This window comes from Hypomesus nipponensis, chromosome 19, assembly GCF_054491055.1.
Source record: "Hypomesus nipponensis isolate SF chromosome 19, ASM5449105v1, whole genome shotgun sequence".
NCBI classification, from domain to species: domain Eukaryota; kingdom Metazoa; phylum Chordata; class Actinopteri; order Osmeriformes; family Osmeridae; genus Hypomesus; species Hypomesus nipponensis.
This window is the reverse complement of record NC_140379.1, coordinates 10,526,390-10,546,424: the sequence shown is the minus strand read 5'-3', so window position 1 is coordinate 10,546,424 and position 20,035 is coordinate 10,526,390. Positions and strand designations below refer to the sequence as shown.

General features: G+C 40.6%; 2 protein-coding genes across 2 annotated transcripts in view; one reads left to right on the top strand and one right to left on the bottom strand.

Moving 5' to 3' along the window:
- The window catches only part of LOC146246967 (integrin alpha-11-like), a 35,016-nt gene extending 27,902 nt beyond the window's left edge, over positions 1 to 7,114 (bottom strand). The window contains exons 1-2 of the mRNA XM_084682787.1: positions 6,981 to 7,114; positions 1,103 to 1,214 (exon numbers count right to left, since the gene is read on the bottom strand). Coding sequence (XP_084538913.1) covers positions 1,103 to 1,214; positions 6,981 to 7,029 — 161 coding nt within the window. The 5' untranslated portion in view covers positions 7,030 to 7,114. The remainder of the gene's footprint in view (positions 1 to 1,102; positions 1,215 to 6,980) is intronic.
- An 11,711-nt stretch (positions 7,115 to 18,825) lies between these two features.
- LOC146246966 (coronin-2B) overlaps positions 18,826 to 20,035 on the top strand; it is a 31,927-nt gene continuing 30,717 nt past the window's right edge. The window contains exon 1 of the mRNA XM_084682034.1: positions 18,826 to 19,141. Coding sequence (XP_084538160.1) covers positions 19,127 to 19,141 — 15 coding nt within the window. The 5' untranslated portion in view covers positions 18,826 to 19,126. The remainder of the gene's footprint in view (positions 19,142 to 20,035) is intronic.

Genomic DNA, 20,035 nt, shown 5'->3' with positions numbered 1-20,035 from the left:
GTCAGTGTGACAGTGAGGGGGTTTCCTGTTATGTGTGTCAGTAGATCAAGCTTGCTCTGAGCAGTTAATGTACTTTAGTTGAAGAGATAGGAAAGAAAGTGGATAATGCAAGTGATTGTGACATTTCCTACGACTTTTGTGAAATGCACAGAGAAACTAATCAACTATTCCCTCACTGACACACACACTAGTAACAAACATTTGTAACATACATATATAAACCCACCAAGACAAGCACACTACAGGCACTTAAAACAGAAGCCCGAGACACACACAAGCGCTTTTTCAAAACTTCCTTTACCATTTTAATGATTGCCAGATGCTAAAGGAATATCACTGGACGGAGTGAGCCTTCAGGCTGTTTGTGACTGATTTATGTAAGAATCAGCTGAGCTCATGCAATTGCACTTTTCAGACACTATTGATACCTTTCGGGAACTATGTAAAATATGACACAAAATCTAGAAAACTACTCTTCTCCCAAACTGATTTATATAGCAGTAATATTTCAAATAGCTAAAATATTACAAAGTAAACAGTCTTTGTTCTACTCATCTTTTAAAAAGCTGCGTAAGTTTAGTTTGGGAGAATATGAATAGAATATTGGTGAGACTCACGCATGCACACACACACACACACACACATTCTCACACACATTCACAGTGGGAAGTGGGGCTGGAACTGGGCTTTGGTCCAATACGGCCCTAGCCAGCACACGTACTGAGGATGCCAGCAATGAATCCCGTCACCACAGTGCCAATTGGCCTAATAATAGTGTGAATAACGAGTCTGCTATGAGGCAACATGATGAAATGTCCAGCTCAGGACCATTTCTATTGGAAGCACAAATGATGACAGGCAACATTCCATACAGTGGGAGAAGTACAGTAGTGTGTCATCTTTTCTGATAAAACTATTACAATGCACATCTTTGCCAGCAAGACAGACAGTAAGAATGTCTCAGAGGATATCTGTCTCAGACTCTATATTTACCCAGTTATCAGCAGGTAAAAACTAAGATGATGTCATTTGCTTGATTTGAATTTAAATAACTATCGTTTTAAACAACTTAAATAGACATTTGACAATGAAGGCCTCTTACCACTTCTGTCCCCCAGCAAAATGCTGTTGAACTGTATATCCAAATTGTGCCTGTTTAGAACCTTTGATGATCCTGGGGTTCTTGGTGTCAATGGTAAAACCGTCAAGGAGCCCTGGAAACACACAAAGTAAGGCAAGCACAGGCAGTTAAAAGCATGCTTGAACAGCAACTTACAGTACATTGTCGTTTTTTTAGCTTGTGTCCTGAAGTGCAGTGGAAACATTTCACAGTGGTTAAAACGAGTATGTTGGCTAAGTTACACAAACCAGAGTCAGATTTGGGAATTTATTCTGAAATAAGTTTGAGCACATCTCAGTACCGTAACCGTAACAAATCAGTATCTCAGCTGTGATTTCCTGGGTGGCAGCCAATTCCACGTAGCATCAACAGCTAGCCTAGAGAACCTCAGCCTCATGAGGGTAGGCCTCTGCTAAGCAAAGGGTGTACATTTGAAATTCGTCTCGAAGAGCAACCATACCTCTGTGGATTTGTTTTCAATAGAGAAAACCTCACATTTTATCTGGAATATCTAGGTCTTGACACCTGCCCTCCAGTGTCTCTAAGAACAACAAACACAGACGTGGAGGTCTCATGACGACACGCCAAGATGATAATCGTCTTCATCCCTCTCATCCCTGTGTAGAGCCCCTGGCATAACGTGTCTTTCTGATCTCCAGCTCCACTATAAACAGTCTTGGCCCTGAGGTATTAAGACAGTTAACCCCATGAGGTGCACATACGTATAAACATCAGAGCTGTCTGTCACCAACATTGCTATGTCAAGGGTAAGGGGGATGATTCACTGTTTTGAAGCACTGTGGACATGTAGGGTAGTAGTGCATACACTGGAATGTGTTTGTTGACTGGACATTAAGTTGCATTTGTTTAGACTACTCATACTAGATGTAGAGACCTCATAGCACTGAAAGCCTTCCACACAAACATTTTGGACTGTTATGTTATTGTAACTGCATAGCATTGATGACTGCCCATTTATGTGACACCCAACAGTCTAGCATTCAAGTATAAATCTTCACAATATACAGTAGCATTTAAAACGTTAATACTGTTCACACATTTTATCCTTCTGTCAGCGAGCTTGGAACTGTAAATCTAAAGTGTTGAGCTGAGAAACATCAATAATGGTGAGCCAGGTGCCTGTCAAACTGTTTATTTCGGATTGAACTGGAGCAAAGCTCTGTTAAGCACTGTGGTGAAATCTTGATTAGAGCATGTGGGAACTATGATTTGTGGACAAGCCTACTTCATCAAGGGAAACAAGAAATCAAAGGCAGCAAACACAACTATGGGAACTGATCAAAGCACGACCAGATTTTCTACGGTGTAGTTTCACTCTCCTTACATCCTCTGGACAATTTAACCATATGAGGAAAAAACTAATTCTTCTGGTTTAGATTAAAACGTATTTTTAGATTTGTCTTGCTGTCACCAAGTTACCCAAAAATGTCCACGATTTGGTGAGGGGATGAAAGGGATGAGATCTCCCTCTTGGCTTATGATTGTGAGAGAACACTTAATCCTCAGTCGGACTTGCTTTTGATCCATTTCACCACTCATCTATCATCTCCTAAATCTTTAGAAGAATAAAATCTCTGTTTCTGTGTCTTGGTTGTGAAAAACTGTAAATGACTGATGTCAGCTACTGTGGGCTTAATGTTTGGATTTCCATTGGTGCTGAGGCCTGCAAATTAAGAGAACATATTATATTGCAACTAAATTGTGGCCAAAAATAAACAGAACTGTATGACAGAAAATGAGCACACCTCCTAAAACTGCAAATAAAGAAGTCAAAATGGAGAGAATGAGTGTGACAACTTTAAAATGTCATTGTACTATTTAATGAGATACAGATACTTTTTAGAGAAAATGAACTACTAGGAAAGTGTTGTTGGGGCCCTTCAGGTGAGCTGTAGTGCTGTAATCTTTTATAGGTCACACAAACATGGACAATGGGTCTACCTTTTCTACGTGTAGCTCATATCCACAAAGCACAGAGAAAAAGTTCAACTCGGTCGACACTCAGGCATAGCAAGAATTGTGTATCCAAACGATTTGGGTCAGTAAGGGGTCAGATTTGTCGTGAGTTTAACCCTTTTTCTTCTTCTTTTTTTTTACCTTTACTCTTAATGCATGACTGTGCTCAACCTATGATCTTCACCTATTTGTGTCATCAATTGCCTCTGGAGAATGAAGATTTGTCACTGAACTGCTCCTCCAAAGGTTTCTTCAATTATTTTTCGATTAGTGTTCCTGGGAGTTTTTGTGTCTTCCTTGTGGGTTTAGATTGGTTAAAAGTGCTATACAAGTACAATTTGATTTGAATATTATTTGATACATTGTACTTGAGTGCCTGCATGTGTGGTAGTTTACTGCACGTTATTTAAAGAAACTGCCCAATGTGTTATTTTCCCACCTGCCAAGTGTTTAGTTGGTGGGTTTTGGCCAGTACAAGACCATGCATTATGCAATCATCACTCAAGACAAACTAAACAACTTGCCTCAGAATTAAACCTCAGAAATAGTTTGCTGAATGTTGAATGAATGAATGAATGTTGTAAACTATTCTATTCTTGTCATGAAAACCTTTGTTCATGACAGCCATGTTATGCATACCATCTAAATATTGACACAGTCCCCTTATTGCTCATTTCCTGTTGCCTAAACGGTTCACATGTCCAGCTGGTCTTTGATCTTGTCTCCATATATCCTCCTCTGGAAATCTGTTTGTGAAGAACCACAAGCGCTTGACCTAAAATAATTTGCCTCAAATCATCACTCGTAAGAACAATAAGTCAACAAGTAGATTAATTAACATGGAACCAACATTTTAAGGAAACTAACAAATGGTGCTGAAGAGCTTTCATTCTTCGGGGGAGGGGATTCTGGAAATCTTTCCCATATGTGTTTGCCTCATTTTTCCAACCAGCCGGCATCAGCACACGCAAAGAATCATGACATTGCTAGCTGGGGCATTGATTACTATCAGGCTCATTCTAGAAGCAAACAACTTCAGAGACAAAACAGCTTTGCTGTGCTATGACCAAGAGACAAAGAGTGATAAAAATTAAAGTGAGAGAGAGAGAGAGAGAGAGAGAGAGAGAGAGAGAGAGAGAGAGAGAGAGAGAGAGAGAGAGAGAGAGAGAGAGAGAGAGAGAGAGAGAGAGAGAGAGAGAGAGAGAGAGAGAGAGAGGGAGAGAGAGAATCAGAGTGGAGAAGCTCCAGTTTCCATTTCAAAACCCTAATGTGGCAGAGCAATTTAATATTCCCAGTAATATCAGCAGCTCCTAAAGCCAACGGGAGTCTTGCTGGGTTTCCTGTGTACAGGTTCTCTTGCCCAGATAAATAAACCTCAGGCCGGTGGCTGCTGGTGCTCTGCGACCCACGCCGGGCTGCCGCTGCTTTTGGCCCAGTACCAGGCAGCAGGAGCTTCACCGCAGCCTTGGGGTGGACCAGAGACACACTCCCTCAGCCAGGGGATAGATGTTAGCTGGAGTGGTTCCTCACAAAGGACATCATGGAACCTATCACTAGTCACAAGAGCTTAAAGGCATAACACGAGTTCAAGGCTTTTGAGTCTGGGTTGGACTGACTCACTTTACTCTTGTAGCTTCTATAGGCTTCTATTATTTTTTTTGTGCATTGTCTACTGTAGACTCCTCTGTAATATCAGTAAATGAAACCAGTGGATCCTTCGACTGAAAAGTCCACAGCTGTTTGTGCAACAGTATGTGAACAATTTCTTCTTTATCCCCATGCCTGGCCTCTGCGTATTTCACTGTGTCTCCTCATATCTCTCTCTCTGGACTACAACGTGAGAGAGAGAGAGAGAGAGAGAGAGAGAGAGAGAGAGAGAGAGGGAGAGAGGGAGAGAGGGAGAGAGGGAGAGAGGGAGAGAGAGTGAGGGAGAGGGAGGAAGAGAGAGAGCAGCACTAAATCTACACTAACGAGCATGGCTGTTACCCGTAACTAAGATTATGGGCTAGTGAGATTGACTGTTAAATAACTCCACATGGACATGAAGGCATCTGTCAACCACCTCCTTGCAATCAAAACCAAACTTTATGGGGGTATACCTTTAAGTGGTGGATTAATCCACATCCCAAGAAATTGGAAACTTAATGGTGTGAAGGAATTCACATCATAGCTTTTAGTTGAGGTTTGCAACTTGAATGAAAAGATGGAGCTTAGACCTATATTGGCCTGTATCTTTGGAAAGCTTATCTGAGCCTTGTTGAAAGATCCTTCACAATGGGTGAAGCTGCTCTAGGCCAAGGTAAATGTGTAGGACACACAGGGTATCTGGCACAAGATGTGACCCTCACACAGTCTTCAGCGCTGCTAAACAAGCTGTCTGACTTTACAGCCAACAAAAATCTCTCCCAGGCTTCTTCACAAATCCACCATGACTCTGCTTGAGTCAATTCCAACCAAGGTCTGTGCCAATCTGTTCTATGGTGAGTTGTCCAACAGCTGTATTGTTTGGAAGATAGTGGACAGGGTCTACTGTAAATTCTGGTTGAATTATGACAGCAAGTTATCATAATATGTTGAATTACTTTTTTAAGAACAAATAGATAAGATGGATGGATTTAGTCCTTCCTTTAGTTTTTATAGGTTGCATATTGTCTTGTTTGCCTGTCTAGTTAGTTTTGCCTTTCAGTTGAAAGACTTTCTCAATGTCTGGAAGTCCGACCCATTTAAGTTTTTATGTTTTATTTTTCTGTTCAGTCAAAAGACATTTTAAATGTCTGAAAATATGACCCATTTTCCCACCATTTTCCCACTTCCTTGGGCAGACTTGGAAAGTTTCTCTTAAAGTTGATACTCTTCCCAAAGCATAACATTGTCATAGTTACAACATACAGGAGCTACATCAATAGTATAAACTGAGGGTCCAACAATAACCTCCTCCTTGGTCTTAAGCCACTTTCTGTATTGGCCAAATAAGTAGACTGGTTACTAGACTTGATTTATGTTCAACAGGTCATTCCTCCATCTTCTGTAATACTGCCTGTGTCCACTTTGTTCCAAGAACAAATTCCAATATCAAGGCAAATATTTACTGCGGGCATTTCCTCTACTCCACCCCTAAGATAAGTGCAATATCATCAAACTTTTTCCATACAATTCATGAACTTTCCACATGAAGGTTTGTAAACACATAAACTGCACTCAGGCAGAGACTCAACCAAAGAGATGTCATTATAAGAAGACATAGGAACTGAATTACTTTCACAGAAAAGACAAATTATTGCAAATTACATTTAAATGTCTGCTAATTTCTCTTTCTCAATATATCAGTTCAATGTGAAACACTAAACACTTTGATTCTGAACAGAACGCATCACCTTTCATTTCAAGGTACACGCTTGCCCTCAATAAGAGACAGAGAAACTTCTGTTAACCCCTAGGAAATGCATCCTCCTACATCCCACACTGAGCAGAATCAGGATCTCTCAGACACAAGATGGGGTGTAGATGTGAAACTTAGATGTCAGATTATTATTTACAGTTCATGCTCTGCTTAAAATACATCATTTCATTTCCTCCCTTTACCAGTTCCCGTACAACAAAAACAAGAAAATTAAAACACTTAATTAGAAGATTTAAGACTTCTTTCTTTCATCTATTCAAATATAGATTTTCTATATTTTTTTAAATAGCATTCCATACAATGTAGCACTTCAGAACACGGTGGTGCCACAAACTCTTCCTGAATTTCTCAGAGGTGGACTACATACAAGGGATAGTAATAGTAGAAAAAACACACAAACATACTGTCTAAAGAGGCAAAGTGTTGTATGCACACACAGAAATACACACTCAGGTATACACACACACACACACACACACTTACCTGGCAGCTGGCTCCCGATCCAGAGCAACAGGAAGCAGCAGTACTCCATGTGTCAGGATGTGTGTGTGTATGTGTGTGTGTGTGTGTGTGTTGGGTGGGCTGAGGCAGAGAGAACCAGCAGCGTGCGCTGTTAAAGATCCAGCTCTGATTGACTCCACTCCCAGTCCAAACTCTAACTATATCTGGGCAGAGTAGGAGGGGACTGTTCCAGTAGAGAAAGGAGGTTCACATCGAGACAGCAGATGACAGTCTACTCTCACTCACTAACTCATCCTCTGTACTCTGCAATGTAGACAGTGACGTATACAGAGGAAACACAAAGGAAACACACTAGTGTACACTAAATGTGCTCATCTTAAATTGCTTTTCCACCCCAGCCCTGTACATAATGCCAAAACATTAAGTATATAATCACAGTACTGTAGTATATTTTGCTTTTTGTACAATTAGTTTTTACTGTAGCTACACACAATCGGCAGACACACAAGATATATTTTGTAAAGCAAAAGGTTTGTGAGTGCCTTGAATTCCTATGTGCAGAGTGCAACTATCAAGTCAATTATTAAATTATTACAATGTAAATTACATTTACATTGATTCTCAATAGGATTGCTAACACTCAACAAGCTAATGTTTTCTTTTATACATTAATCCTTGCTGCTACTTAGCCACATCTCTTAAAAGAAACTAAATGTTTTTATTTCTTGTAGCGCTGAAGCTGAGTGGTTAACACACATGGTATCATCATGTGGTGACCACACACTAACCAGTGTATTCATATGAAATGCAAATGTAGGGTTTCTTTGTTACCTCCTACCATGCTAGTTCAAACATCCATTCCCTAACTCTGATGATCTCCCTTAATGAGACTTTGCGATTGGTTCAGTAATTAATGTATCGTTAAGAAGAAATAATCTACATATAGATGTAATTGATCAACATAATACTGAGAAAAGCATGGCACAAATAAGATCCATTTCAAAAGAGCAATACAAAAAGTATTTTGGGGACCTTTTATTCACAAAATGATACACGAACACATGAGTGTGAGGTATTCTTTTTTTTACCGTCATGATGAGTTTCACAGGCACATCAGCTTCTCTGAAAGTCAGGTTCCAATGTTCTCCTCAGTCAGCCACGGTCTGGCTGACTGAGCGAGAGGACTGGCCACCATACATCATTACCTCTATGAGCACATCCTTACCTCCCTCTTGCCAGCTCAATCACGGTTTAAGACAGACAGGCAAAGCTGTCAGTGAAAGAAATGTAAAAATAAAAAAAACAATTTAAAGGCTTGGGTTCATTAAAAGATGCTTAAAAGCTCATTGGCTTTGCTCTCTCATCAGTCCTTAGTACTCATAACAGCTTGCCTCCTTGTTCCTTCTCTCTGGAATTGGGAGGGAATTTAATTTTAACTACTGCTGGTTTCCACTGTATGTGCACTCCTTATTGATGACATGTGAATCAACAGAATTGCCTAATAATACATTGAAATACCGCGATACCATGTCGTATGAGTGTACAAATCTGCTGTTTAAATATATTCCAGCATGCTGATTTGATGCTATGGGCCAAGTTCATCCAATAATTGGGGACTCTTTAGTTTGTTTTTCTTTTGGGAGGCTAAATGTGCATAAATGAATGGCATAAAGTTTGTATGCACAGAATTTATTCTGGGTTTCAATATTAAGTGATCCTTGTACTGTATTGTAATGTATTGTGTGTTGTCTTGTGTGGTGTCAGGTATGCTGTTTATGTAGTATTTTATTATGGATTGAATGTGTTTTAATACCTGTCTACAAGCAAATTTCCCCTAGTGGGATCAAAAAAATTGACTTGACTTGAATACATCTGATGCTTAGGGCCAAGTTCATCCAATACATCTGAACAGAAACTGTGAGTTAGGACATTTAGTCAAGTTTTGCTGTAGAGTGTCCCTGCCAAATGTTCAATATTCACAAAGATATAGCCTATGATCATTATACATTTAGATGTAGAAAAATATATAGCATATTCATATGTTAAATAGATACAGGAATGACAAGTTCCTACCCTCACCTATGGTCACGAACTATGGGTAGTGAACGAACGAACGAGATCGTGAATACAAGCTGCCGAAATGAGCTTTCTCCGCAGGGTGTCCGGGCTCTCCGTTAGAGATAGGGTGAGAATCTCGGTCATACGGGAGGGGCTCAGAGTAGAACCGCTGCTCCTCCGCGTCGAGAGGAGCCAGCTGAGGAGGCTCGGGCATCTGATCAGGATGCCTCCTGGACGCCTCCTTGGTGAGGTGTTCTGGGCACGTCCCACTGGGAAGGGGCCCCGGGGAAGACCCAGGACACGCTGGAGGGACTATGTCTCTCGGCTGGCCTGAGAACGCCTCGGGGTCCCCCAGGAAGAGCTGGGGGAAGTGGCCGGGGAGAGGGAAGTCTGGGCCTCCCTGCTTAGGTTGCTGCCCCCGCGACCCGACCCCCGGATAAGCGGTAGATGACGAGACGAGACGAGATGACATGTTCTGGTTTTATAACAGCAAATTGTGTTTTAGAGAGTAGTTAACTTAATGAATCATTTGCTCAGACATTCATGGAGAGCAACACTAATGACTTCACCAGGTCAGCTGATGAACGCATTTCAAGATGCTGACTTCCCCAAGCAGACCAACTAACCTACTTTAAGGGGAGGAACCATAAAATCAGCATGTCTTGAAGTCCAGTGTCCCTCGGAACAAAATATTCACAAATTGGAAAGACAACAATGGGGGTTGGTTACCGCTACAACACAGCATAAAGTGGCCTCCAAACTGTTGTTGCTACAAACTCAGAACTGAAGAGTCTTCACTGTCAGTGTAGAAGACAACATCGCAAGACAAACAATAAATCATAATGTTAAACCTACAATTAAAATGAAAGGTCCTCCGTGCAGAATAGAGACAAGATGCCAACCAAGTGTATGGGTTGGTTTGCTCCTGTCAGGGGGGGGGGGGGGGTTCTTACCCACAATTCTGCTCTGCTAACCAAAATTGCTATGTAGATATCAGGGGGGAGCTTACAGTGGTGTGACAAGTTAACTTTTTCACTACCTCTTGAGTATAGAGGCACAGAATCCCCAAGGTTAGGGTTATGTATAAATGTATAATTGTTGTCCTAACAGTTTACAACACTTCACCTTCTTGGTGGCGGCTTGACACCAAACAGCAACTGCAAGTAATTACCTCAATCACAACTGTATTATCTTCTGGTGTGGTATGTAGTTGTCCAGGGTGGGGAAAGCAGGAGCACGTCTTCTGGGATAAGAAGAAAAGCAACCAAAGCTGGCAAATCCCAGTCCCACTATCCATTACAGGTCATAATGTCATCAAGTTTGGGGCCTCAACTGCTGGTGTTTTGCTGAGCTAGTCCTGAGGGAGGGCTAAAAGCATGTGCAAGATCAAGCGTGTGACTGGACTGAAAGGGCAACCTGAAATGTACTGCATATCATTAAATTAACAATGTCACAGACACTGCCAATTTAACACTGGTGTTTTGGCCCCAGAGTCTTAGGTCAATAGCTTAAGGTTTGTTTCACTTATCCATAAAGTTTGCCACAGGGTAGGTGGAGCCTGTTTTCCTTTCTGCTGTTTTGAGAGGAGGTATCGGAAGAATTATCTAAAACATATTTTTTATTTTTTATAAATGTGCCAGTTTCTAAATACCAATTCAATTTTATTGTCATTATGGGGTATTTAATGTAAATGTATGATGGAAAATGTTATTAGAGTAAGGCTGTGATGTGACAGAATTTGACATTTAAGGGTCTCAATACTTTCCAAATAAAACAGGGTAACACAGTATAAGTGGATGTTCAGATAAAAATTGAGCAACACAGGCAAAGACACTGAGGAACTGGGGGAAACAACTGTAACTGGCACCAATGCAGTTTTTTTCTGTCCATGCTCCTATTTTGTATTTACTGTAGCTTCTGAAAAGTTTGACATTGAATATAAATTCATGAATCTCTCAGGACCTTTCTCAGCATTTGTTTTTATTTGACATATAAAACATGGACTTTCCAATAATCACTGAGGGGTCCTGCTGAGGTCCAATGTAATGAAAGACTCAAAGAGGGAAAGAATTGTCATAGGGGCAATGAAAAAGAAGCAAAGTAATATTAGCAGGACTTCAGAGCAAGAATACTCTGCCAAGATACAACACTGCCCTTCCTCATCTTCTTGCAAACTCACTGTTCAGCTCTGTTTAGTTTGTATGTACATTTAATGTGGTCTCTCACAACAACACACTAAACCAAAAAAGGCATATGTTAATTGATACAATATTGAAAGTCGTCCAGCGCTAACGCAAAAACTTGCTATATAGTGAAAAGGGCATTTTAAAATTATTAGAGAGAAGGGAAGACATTTCCAAGTCTGATTTTGTGAGTCACTCTAACTTTTCCAGATATCTGGCAGTAGTTCTTGAAGACTAAATGTGCCAGTAGCAATACTGGAAGATCTGTGGAAACTGAAGTCACACGCCACTAAATGGACAATGGAATTCAATTCGTACCGCACAAGGCTTGCAGATTCTGAATTCCTCTTTCAGCAGGTAAGACACAGAACACCTCAAACTTTAAAATGACTTCCACAGACCTACAGGGTAATTAGTTTTCACGGTCAATTCATTGTTGACCATCAATTCTACAATACAAATACATGTATTGTATCGGCAGAAAGAAATGTTTGTAACCTTCAAATTTTAACTGATCCCTGCAATCAGTAAACCTGAACGCTCGCTGCATCTCTGAGTTAGAAGCTTCCTTTCCTAACTCCCACATACGGTCAGTGATGTGCAACACATCTCACATTCCTTGCTTCAGCCAACCAATTCATAATACAATCCTGTTAGGTCATAGTTAGAGTCCTGCGGTCGAAAGTCAACTTCTGCCTCCATTATGTCTTCATCTTCTGGAAACACAGACTCCCATTTCAATGAGCTTGCTTCAGCATTCATTTGAAGGCAGATGGAAAACATGTATGTGGAGATGTTTTCTTTTTTTCTAGCTGTAGATGGAAAACCACAGTTTCTGCATGCATGATTTTGTTATGCATGTCAGCTCACGGTGATTTACGTTTTGGTAGATGTCTCAAACACCAAGCAAAGTACTAGATAAAGCCATAAGTAGGTAATGCATTAGATCTTTGATGGAGAATTTCTAAAGGAAAGCTTGTGCTCGTGGTATTTTTGGTTGTTATTGGCTTGGTAGGTTGCTTGGGAGTTAATGGACCTTTTGGTTTTCTTCAATCTGGTCGTTCTTGAGAGAATATTTACTTACTTAATAGTTATTTAATAGTTACTGGAAAAAAGGTGTCTCTCTAAGTGGATTATGGTTTCTTTAAGTGTCTGTACAGTGTTGTGAACCTGTACCAGTGTTGTGAAAACTATGTGCAACCCTCTGTTGTTAAATGTCATATAGTGAACAAATTGTATGGTAGTATGTAAATTGCCAAGATTTGAGATATTACAACATAGTTTCACATTTTGTTCTCATTTTTAAGATAATGTGTTCAGGAATCATGCACATGTTTAAATGCTGACAGGTGCATTATTATCATTTTGCAAGGTGTCTTGATATAATACTGTTGTATAAGAAGCATACATTTTGTGAGGGTTGCATTCCCATACCACTTACTGAAGTTTGAGAAAAGATTGTTAAATAAGATTGATAGTGATTGTCCTTCGGAAACTATGATAATATCCCTGTTATGTAAAGTCTTGATTGGGTGATATCATGACATAAGGGTGGAGGATAAAAAAGGTAGATAATGACCCCTTGTACCTTTGTATATGACTTTATTGATTTCCAAACCTCAACTATGGCAAATACGTCAGTCAGCAAGTAAAAATAATCACATAATTAACGTCGCAGACTTGGACAAAAAATCTGATTACTCGTTTTCCTGATTCCCCAAAAATAAGCAGAAATTGGAAAGAACACACTGTCACCTTTACAGAAATGAGATGAAATATTACTGACTGGTGCCTCACTCTCATTCTGCCAAACAGCTGTTTTCCAGAAATGCACTTGTTTAGCTGGAAATACCTACTCAGTCTTCCTTACTTTCCTTTGGTTCATACTGTTCAGTAACTTAGAAATAAGGCCTCATTCCATTGGTCAATTCTGGAAGTGCTGAGGGTCCTTGCATGTTCAGTGTCTTTCCTCTGTCAGGAGTAGCTGAATACACCTCTCGTGGTCCCTGACAGCCAAAAAATTGATCTAGTTCACTATTTAGGAGCTTTGGTCCTTTAATGCTTTCTGCTGAGCGGGAATGTCAATGTATATTCTGTATGTTATGTTGAGTTACTTCCTGGTCTGATTTCTGGAATTTTTTTCGTGTTTGAAATGTGGTATAGCCAACCATTCAAGTGCATCAATAACCAGATACCTACATCAATGTTAAATCCTTCACTTTAAAACACATAATGTCATCTACGGTAATCGCTTGTATACATTGGCTTGCGTCAGGAAAGATACTTGCTCAATTTGTGTCAAAAAGCTTAAAACCTTTCCTCTCCTTTCTCATTTGCATCAACAATTGGATGCACCCCACAATTCATCCTAGTGAGCTCAAATGAACACCGGCTGTATGTGGCATCATAAATTTAACACAAGAGTTTGTAGACAGAGAGACCTTGAGTGGTCATCCCTTATTCTGCTTTTGTCAGCTGGTTTTAATAAAAGCCACCCTGAATCCTCATTCTGTGGGGAGGGAATCCTAAATCATTATCTCTACATTTCAAACATATGACAGACTAAAGTCAGAGCTAGCGAAGCACAATGCTCCTGTGCTGCGGAAAATACAAAAAGGTTAGCCTTGGTCTTCAACCAGTATTCAGGTGAACAGAGAATGAATAAAGAATGGGAACAGAAAACAGAATGAAATGAGAACAGTCACCATATTGAAATGATTCACAGAAGCTTTATCAAATCCGTTGTCCCTCTTGAAGATTACATTCTGTACTAAAGGAGCTCTCAATGGTTTGATGGTTGTGAAAGTTCTATGACAGTACACTGACCCTTGACATTTCAAGCTTCCCGTATGGAAGAAAGGTTTCTGAAATCATTTGCTTTTGCAGCATTATAGGTTGCCAATATAAAGGTTCTATTCAGGTTCCAGAGCATTCCAGTTCTTTTATGAAGCACTAGAGCCTTAGCCTGTTAGTGTTAAGCCCAGAAGTAAGAGGCCTTGGGGAGGCCCGTGAGCTGTGTAAGCAGGGCAAAAGCCACCCTAATTTAAGAAAGAACACCAGTGTCAGAACCTTATTTAACACTAGGCTTCCACTCTCCCTTTGAGGTGAAGCGATAGACAGCCCACACAGAGACTTTTCCAAACTATTTTGACTTTTCAGAATTGACAGAGAACATTTGCAAGATGGACTCCTTGGATGGTCGATGCTTGAGGGGTAATGATTTATCAGGGTGAAAGGAGCTAATCTAGGATTTTGTCTTAATGTCCTGATTTGATTTAAATATAGCTGGAACCCATGGTTTCCTCTACTTAAACTCTATAGCATAAAAAAAATCTGTTTTCATGTCTTTAACTGCTGCCACATGTGCCTTTGTGCTGTCATTTACTGCATGTGGATTGTTTTCCAGACTCTGACTGTGTGTGTGTTTGTATCTGTGTTTGATGTGACTGTGTGTTTCTGTCTGTGTTTCTGTCTGTCAGTCTGTCTCTATCATCATTTTTCTCAGAATCTGTCCTCTCTGTGCAGCTCTCGGGTGTTCTCTGACAGTCCACACTTACATTCACATTACATTTAGTCATTTAGCAGATGCTCTTATCCAGAGCGACTTACAGTAAGTACAGGCAAGTAGGGTGAAGTGCCTTGCCCAAGGACACAACTTCATTTGGCATGTCGGGGAATTGATCCGGCAACCTTCTGATTACATCACCTGTCCTTATATCATAGGAGATTATATCACAACTCACAAATCAAATTTCCAAGGCTTTATTGGGGTACAAAAAACTGTGACAAGGTCACCAAAAGTCATGACTTGTGTGTGTGTGGGGGGGTGCCATGTGTGGAATAGTACTGTGCACTAAATGTTTCACTATGGAGCTCATCTAACCTGTCTGGGTCATGAAGAACAGTCTCACAGGGGGTTGTTTCCTAGGGAAGACAATCATAAATCAGCTTTGCTTGTGACAGGCAGGTGAAATAATAAGACTGCAGAGATATGTTGCTGGTAGGAAAAGGTGGCAGTGGGGAAACGGGACATTTCTGATAGTTAGAGTAAGAGAAAGAGAGAGATAAAGAGATAGAGGGATAAAGACGGAGACTGGACAAATGCTTTCCTGAGTTGAGCAAAATTGGAAATTCTCTACTAAACTATTCTTTGTCTGTCTTACCCATATAAAACACGTACACACAAACACACATTGGAAAATCAAGCCGGTCCTGCAGCGAAAAAACTTTATGAAACCCACTCCCCTCATAAGCCCACATCCATCTCTCCTCGGCCTCAGCTCAGACTAGCCCCCCTCCCGACTCCCCTCTTCCCCTGCCGATAGAGGAAGCGGTTTGTGTGCAGACTGTGGCTGACTGGAACATTGTGCCGGGTGCATGGGAAGCGGTAATTTGAGCCGTGGCATATTAAAAGTTCCACTTGAGTAACGGTTTCTGTGAGGAGGGATCTTGCGGTGGTCCGGTGTCGGAAGAACTGATGGGAAGCCTATCGAGAGAGTGAGAGAGAAAAAGACAGTGAAAGAAAGAGAGCAGCCTGAAGCGTGTGTTTACTCTATTAAGTAAGGTAGGAGAGTAGGACACTGCCACCTGTGTGTGGGTGGGTTGCACTGCAGTGGAAATATAGTACAAGACTATATTAGTATACAAATAACTCTTTTTGTATTTAAAAAGTTGAGTAATTTTATTATAATAATGAATGAAAACTGAATATCATCTGCAAAAAGCTCCCATCCCACATAATTATATTTCCAAGATGGTAAAATGTAAGTAATGTACTTACAATATACTCCAATGTATAACATTTGATCCAATTTTACAGTTAGTCAATAAACAAAGTTGACTTTAAACAATGCTTAGACTTCTCCATACATACCATCAGACCACAGTGTCACGCTTGGATTCACAGAGCATCAAACCTATGCCAATTACTCCAAAAGATGCAGTCCCGTCCTTCTTTGCAGTCATCTGGCATCAGTGTTCTAAAAAGCAAGTGAAAATCCCTCGGTTATCCGTCCAGTCTAAACTTCAAATGTCTCCTTATCTCCTTATCTGGGTCCTGTCTTATCATTTTTAATGAGAACAGTCTGTAAAGAGCACTCAAGCTAAGAGTCATTTCTCTGGCCTCAGTAAAAGGGCATCCAGCATAAGCTAGATTAAATATAAATAAATAAAATGGTCACTCTTTGATGTCTACTGTTTGTTACACATTATGCAAAAAAAGTTGAGAAGGACACTTGTGAGTGAGGAACAGAAGGGTAAAATTTGCTGTGGCCTCTTAAATTTTACCCTACTGTTCCTTACTCAAAAGGAAAAGGATAAAGTGCAGTGGTCTCTTCATTTTTTCCAGAGCTGTATAGTTAAGTTACTGTTGATAAAACTACATTAAATATCTTCAGAGAATTAAAACCCTGGGATAAAACTATCTGACAAAGTAGGTATAAAGATTAAGCTTGATGTTATAACACGTGAAATAATTAAAGATGTTACATAGTGTTTTTCTAAATATCATGTGATTTGTTTGAATGAATTTCAACAATCTCTTTATTAATCTTATCTTTGACAGTAACCAATCTTTGGAGTTCATGTAGAACTGATCTGTAGCCCTTTGACTCTCCTTCCAGCACATTCAGAGGTGAAACTGATCAGGTGCAAAAATCAATCTCCAATCATAGCATAGACTAAGCTTTGAAATATTATTAGTTCCAATAGGTTGAGTAATGGCATTTGGACAATGCACAATTTGTTGAGACCTCTTTTAGTTCATAAGCATAAAAATCCCAACAAACAAAGCCACGATTGTAAATAGCTGTAAAGAGGTCTAATTCACATAATAATAACAATTTGTCATCTTGTATATAAAACCACAAGAGGGCAGCATACCATAACATACATCCTGGCATTCTTAATGCAGTCAGTATTTCTGAGGTGAGAAGAGTGCATTTAAAATGCAAGCCTGGTTTCACTATGTTTAGGGAGAATAGATAGGACAAAATCACATTAGACAATGTGGCATGGCAAAAAATCACATCAAGGTCAGGTTTATTCTGTTGGAAGGCATCAATTTTGAAAATGTATTTAAAAAAAGGGTCACCCATTATAAATGTTTATTTAAATGTTTTGGGGGGAGTCACACATTCTGACGGCCGTCAGAATGGTGACCTCTGTGGTACTGGCTCTGTGATAGCTCCAAATCAGAAAATATGGTTCCAGATTAGTGTGAAGGGATGACATAACTACCCCAAACCATCGTTTGAAGATTTCACCATAACTGCTTCCAAAAGGAGTTAAAAGAGCCAACACTTTTTACAAATTGTATCAGTGTCCATGACAACTCAATTTTGAATATTTGATATTATTCCCCAGTTTAGAATATTTGATATTATTCCCCGCTATCTGACTTCAGAGAGGAAACACAAACATTGCAGATATTCTGTCTGTACTATGAAGAAACCTTCATATTCCCTTGTTGACTTGACTGAATTAAAATGTGTCTATTTACATCAACTGTGACCTCAATAGGGGAGACTAATCAGCTGATCTATCAGATTACCAATCAGGGTTTTTGTATCAACTAATTAAAAGTTTGTACAGGGTTGAATTCCAATGGGTCACACTCTGCAATGCTGTATGTACAGTACACAATCTCATGTACTACACCACTAAAAAAAATCAACAAATTGACCTCTAGCTTCTTAAAACTGCCTCAGCTTGAGATTTGCTTGACTATTTGAGAGTATATCATTTAGATTCCAGTGGACAGTCAAATGAGCTGAACCTCTGTGGTTAGATGACCAAGACATCATTGTGATCTCTCTTGAGATACTGTTGTCCTTTGGCAATTTGAGACTTTAGGAAATGCCATTGTTCCAAAGAGGAAATGCTGGTCAAGGATTTGACACTTGTCCCTGAGTGAGACTTCCTGTTTGAATATTATTGCCTGTGATGGGGTCACATTGAAACAATAGCTAGGTACAGAAATTAGATACAGACACACAGCTAAATCATGGTTATTGAGATTGAATTATGGCATGTTTATGGCATTTATTAGTGTGAGGATTTTGGATTAAAGTGTTCTGTAGCTGTGTTCCTTGAGGTTCCAAACAGTGAGTGTATGTGTCTACCTGTCTGTGCCCCCATCTCTCTCTTTATCTCTCTATTTTTATATCTCCACATCTCTCTATCTTATTACAGTAACACACACACGGACTCACAAAAACACATGAGCCGACTTGAAGCCCCATGGCACACACAGCCTGGGCACCAGACTGCGACACTGTGCCCAACTGCCACCATCCCTTCCTCTTTCCCTCCCTCCCTGCCTCCCTGCCTCCCTCCCCTCTCTGTCTGCAGTCCTCCCTGTCCTACACAGAAGCGCTATCCCTCCATTACTCCGCCCAGTCCTGCCTGTGCATCAATAAGCTCTATTAGCCCTGCCAGTAATCAGATTGGCAGAGAGAGACAGGATGAGGGTAGGGGAGGGAGAAATAGAGCAGAGGAGGATAGACTGTGTGTGTCTGCTGTGTGTGGGAGGGAGGGAGGATATGCATGCGGAGCTGTTGTAGTAACCATGCACTCCTATTACTTCACTGCAGCACTCAGCAACAGCAGCACCAGCAGCCCCAGAAGCTAGACGCCCATGCTACTTAGTACTTAGTGAGCCAGACACAGTGGTCTGCCTGTCTCTCTCTCTCTCTCTCTCTCTCTCTCTCTCTCTCTCTCTCTCTCTCTCTCTCTCTCTCTCTCTCTCTCGCTTGCTCGCTCTCTCTGTAATTCTCTCTCCGTCTCTCTCTCTGTGTCTCTCTTTCCCTGTGTGTGCTCAGCAGTGCTCCACTCCCCTGCTCCTCCTCTTCCCCTCTCGTCACTCCTGCGGCGTAGCACTCTCTACTTGAAGGGGACACCGGCCTGCTCCTCACCCACTGCCTCTGCATGACTGTCACAAAGGTGAGCACGTTTTTGATGGGGTGATGTGGTAATTATTGTGACTCATGTTGAGTTAACTGTCATGGTTGGACAGTAGATGGAGGGCAGATTAGAGTGTGTGTGTGTGTGTGATGTGTGTGTGTGTGATGTGTGTGTGTGTGTGCACAATTCTGTATATGTGAGCCGGACATTTAGTCCTGCAGTTGCAATGCAGGGCAGGATAAGGTTGGGACGGTAGTTATTTGGGGCTAGTGCTACCTAGCTAGCCTGTATGGTGCAATGTACAGTACTTATCAAGACCATATAAAGTCATTGTGGCTGTGTGTGTGTGTGAGAGAGAGAGAATAGAGAGAGAGAAAGAGAGAGGAAGAGAGAGTGTGTGTAAGCAAAAAAGGGGGAATGGCAAATGAAGGACACAACTTTCACACTGCTGGAGGTGATAGAGTTCTCCTCTGTATGGCAGCGTGCAGCACAAACAGCCACTTGGGACAGTGGTACCCATTGGATGTGCTTGTGTGTGAACATGCAAGTGCATACATTTCTGCAGTGACTGTTTTAATTCAAGCACTGTGGTTCACCTTGCATGTTAATCATTAAACTGTGCAGGGAGGATAGTGCATTATTTCAGAGATAGGAAGTAGGAGAAAGCAGATAGGATAAACTCAGTGATTAAATGCTCTAATCCAAGGATGACCGTGCTGGGAGAGAATTAATTCCAGTATCAAAGTATTCAAAGTATTGATTCTATAATGCAATGTATATGTGTGTGTAAGTGTTGTGTGAAAATAGGCAAAAATGCATTCATGAACAACTTGACTATTTAACACACACTTGTTTATGTTCATGTGGTGTGTGTCTTTTTGGTGGGGAAGCTTAGAGCCTAGAGTCAGTAGCAGGTTAAATCTTCTTAATCAG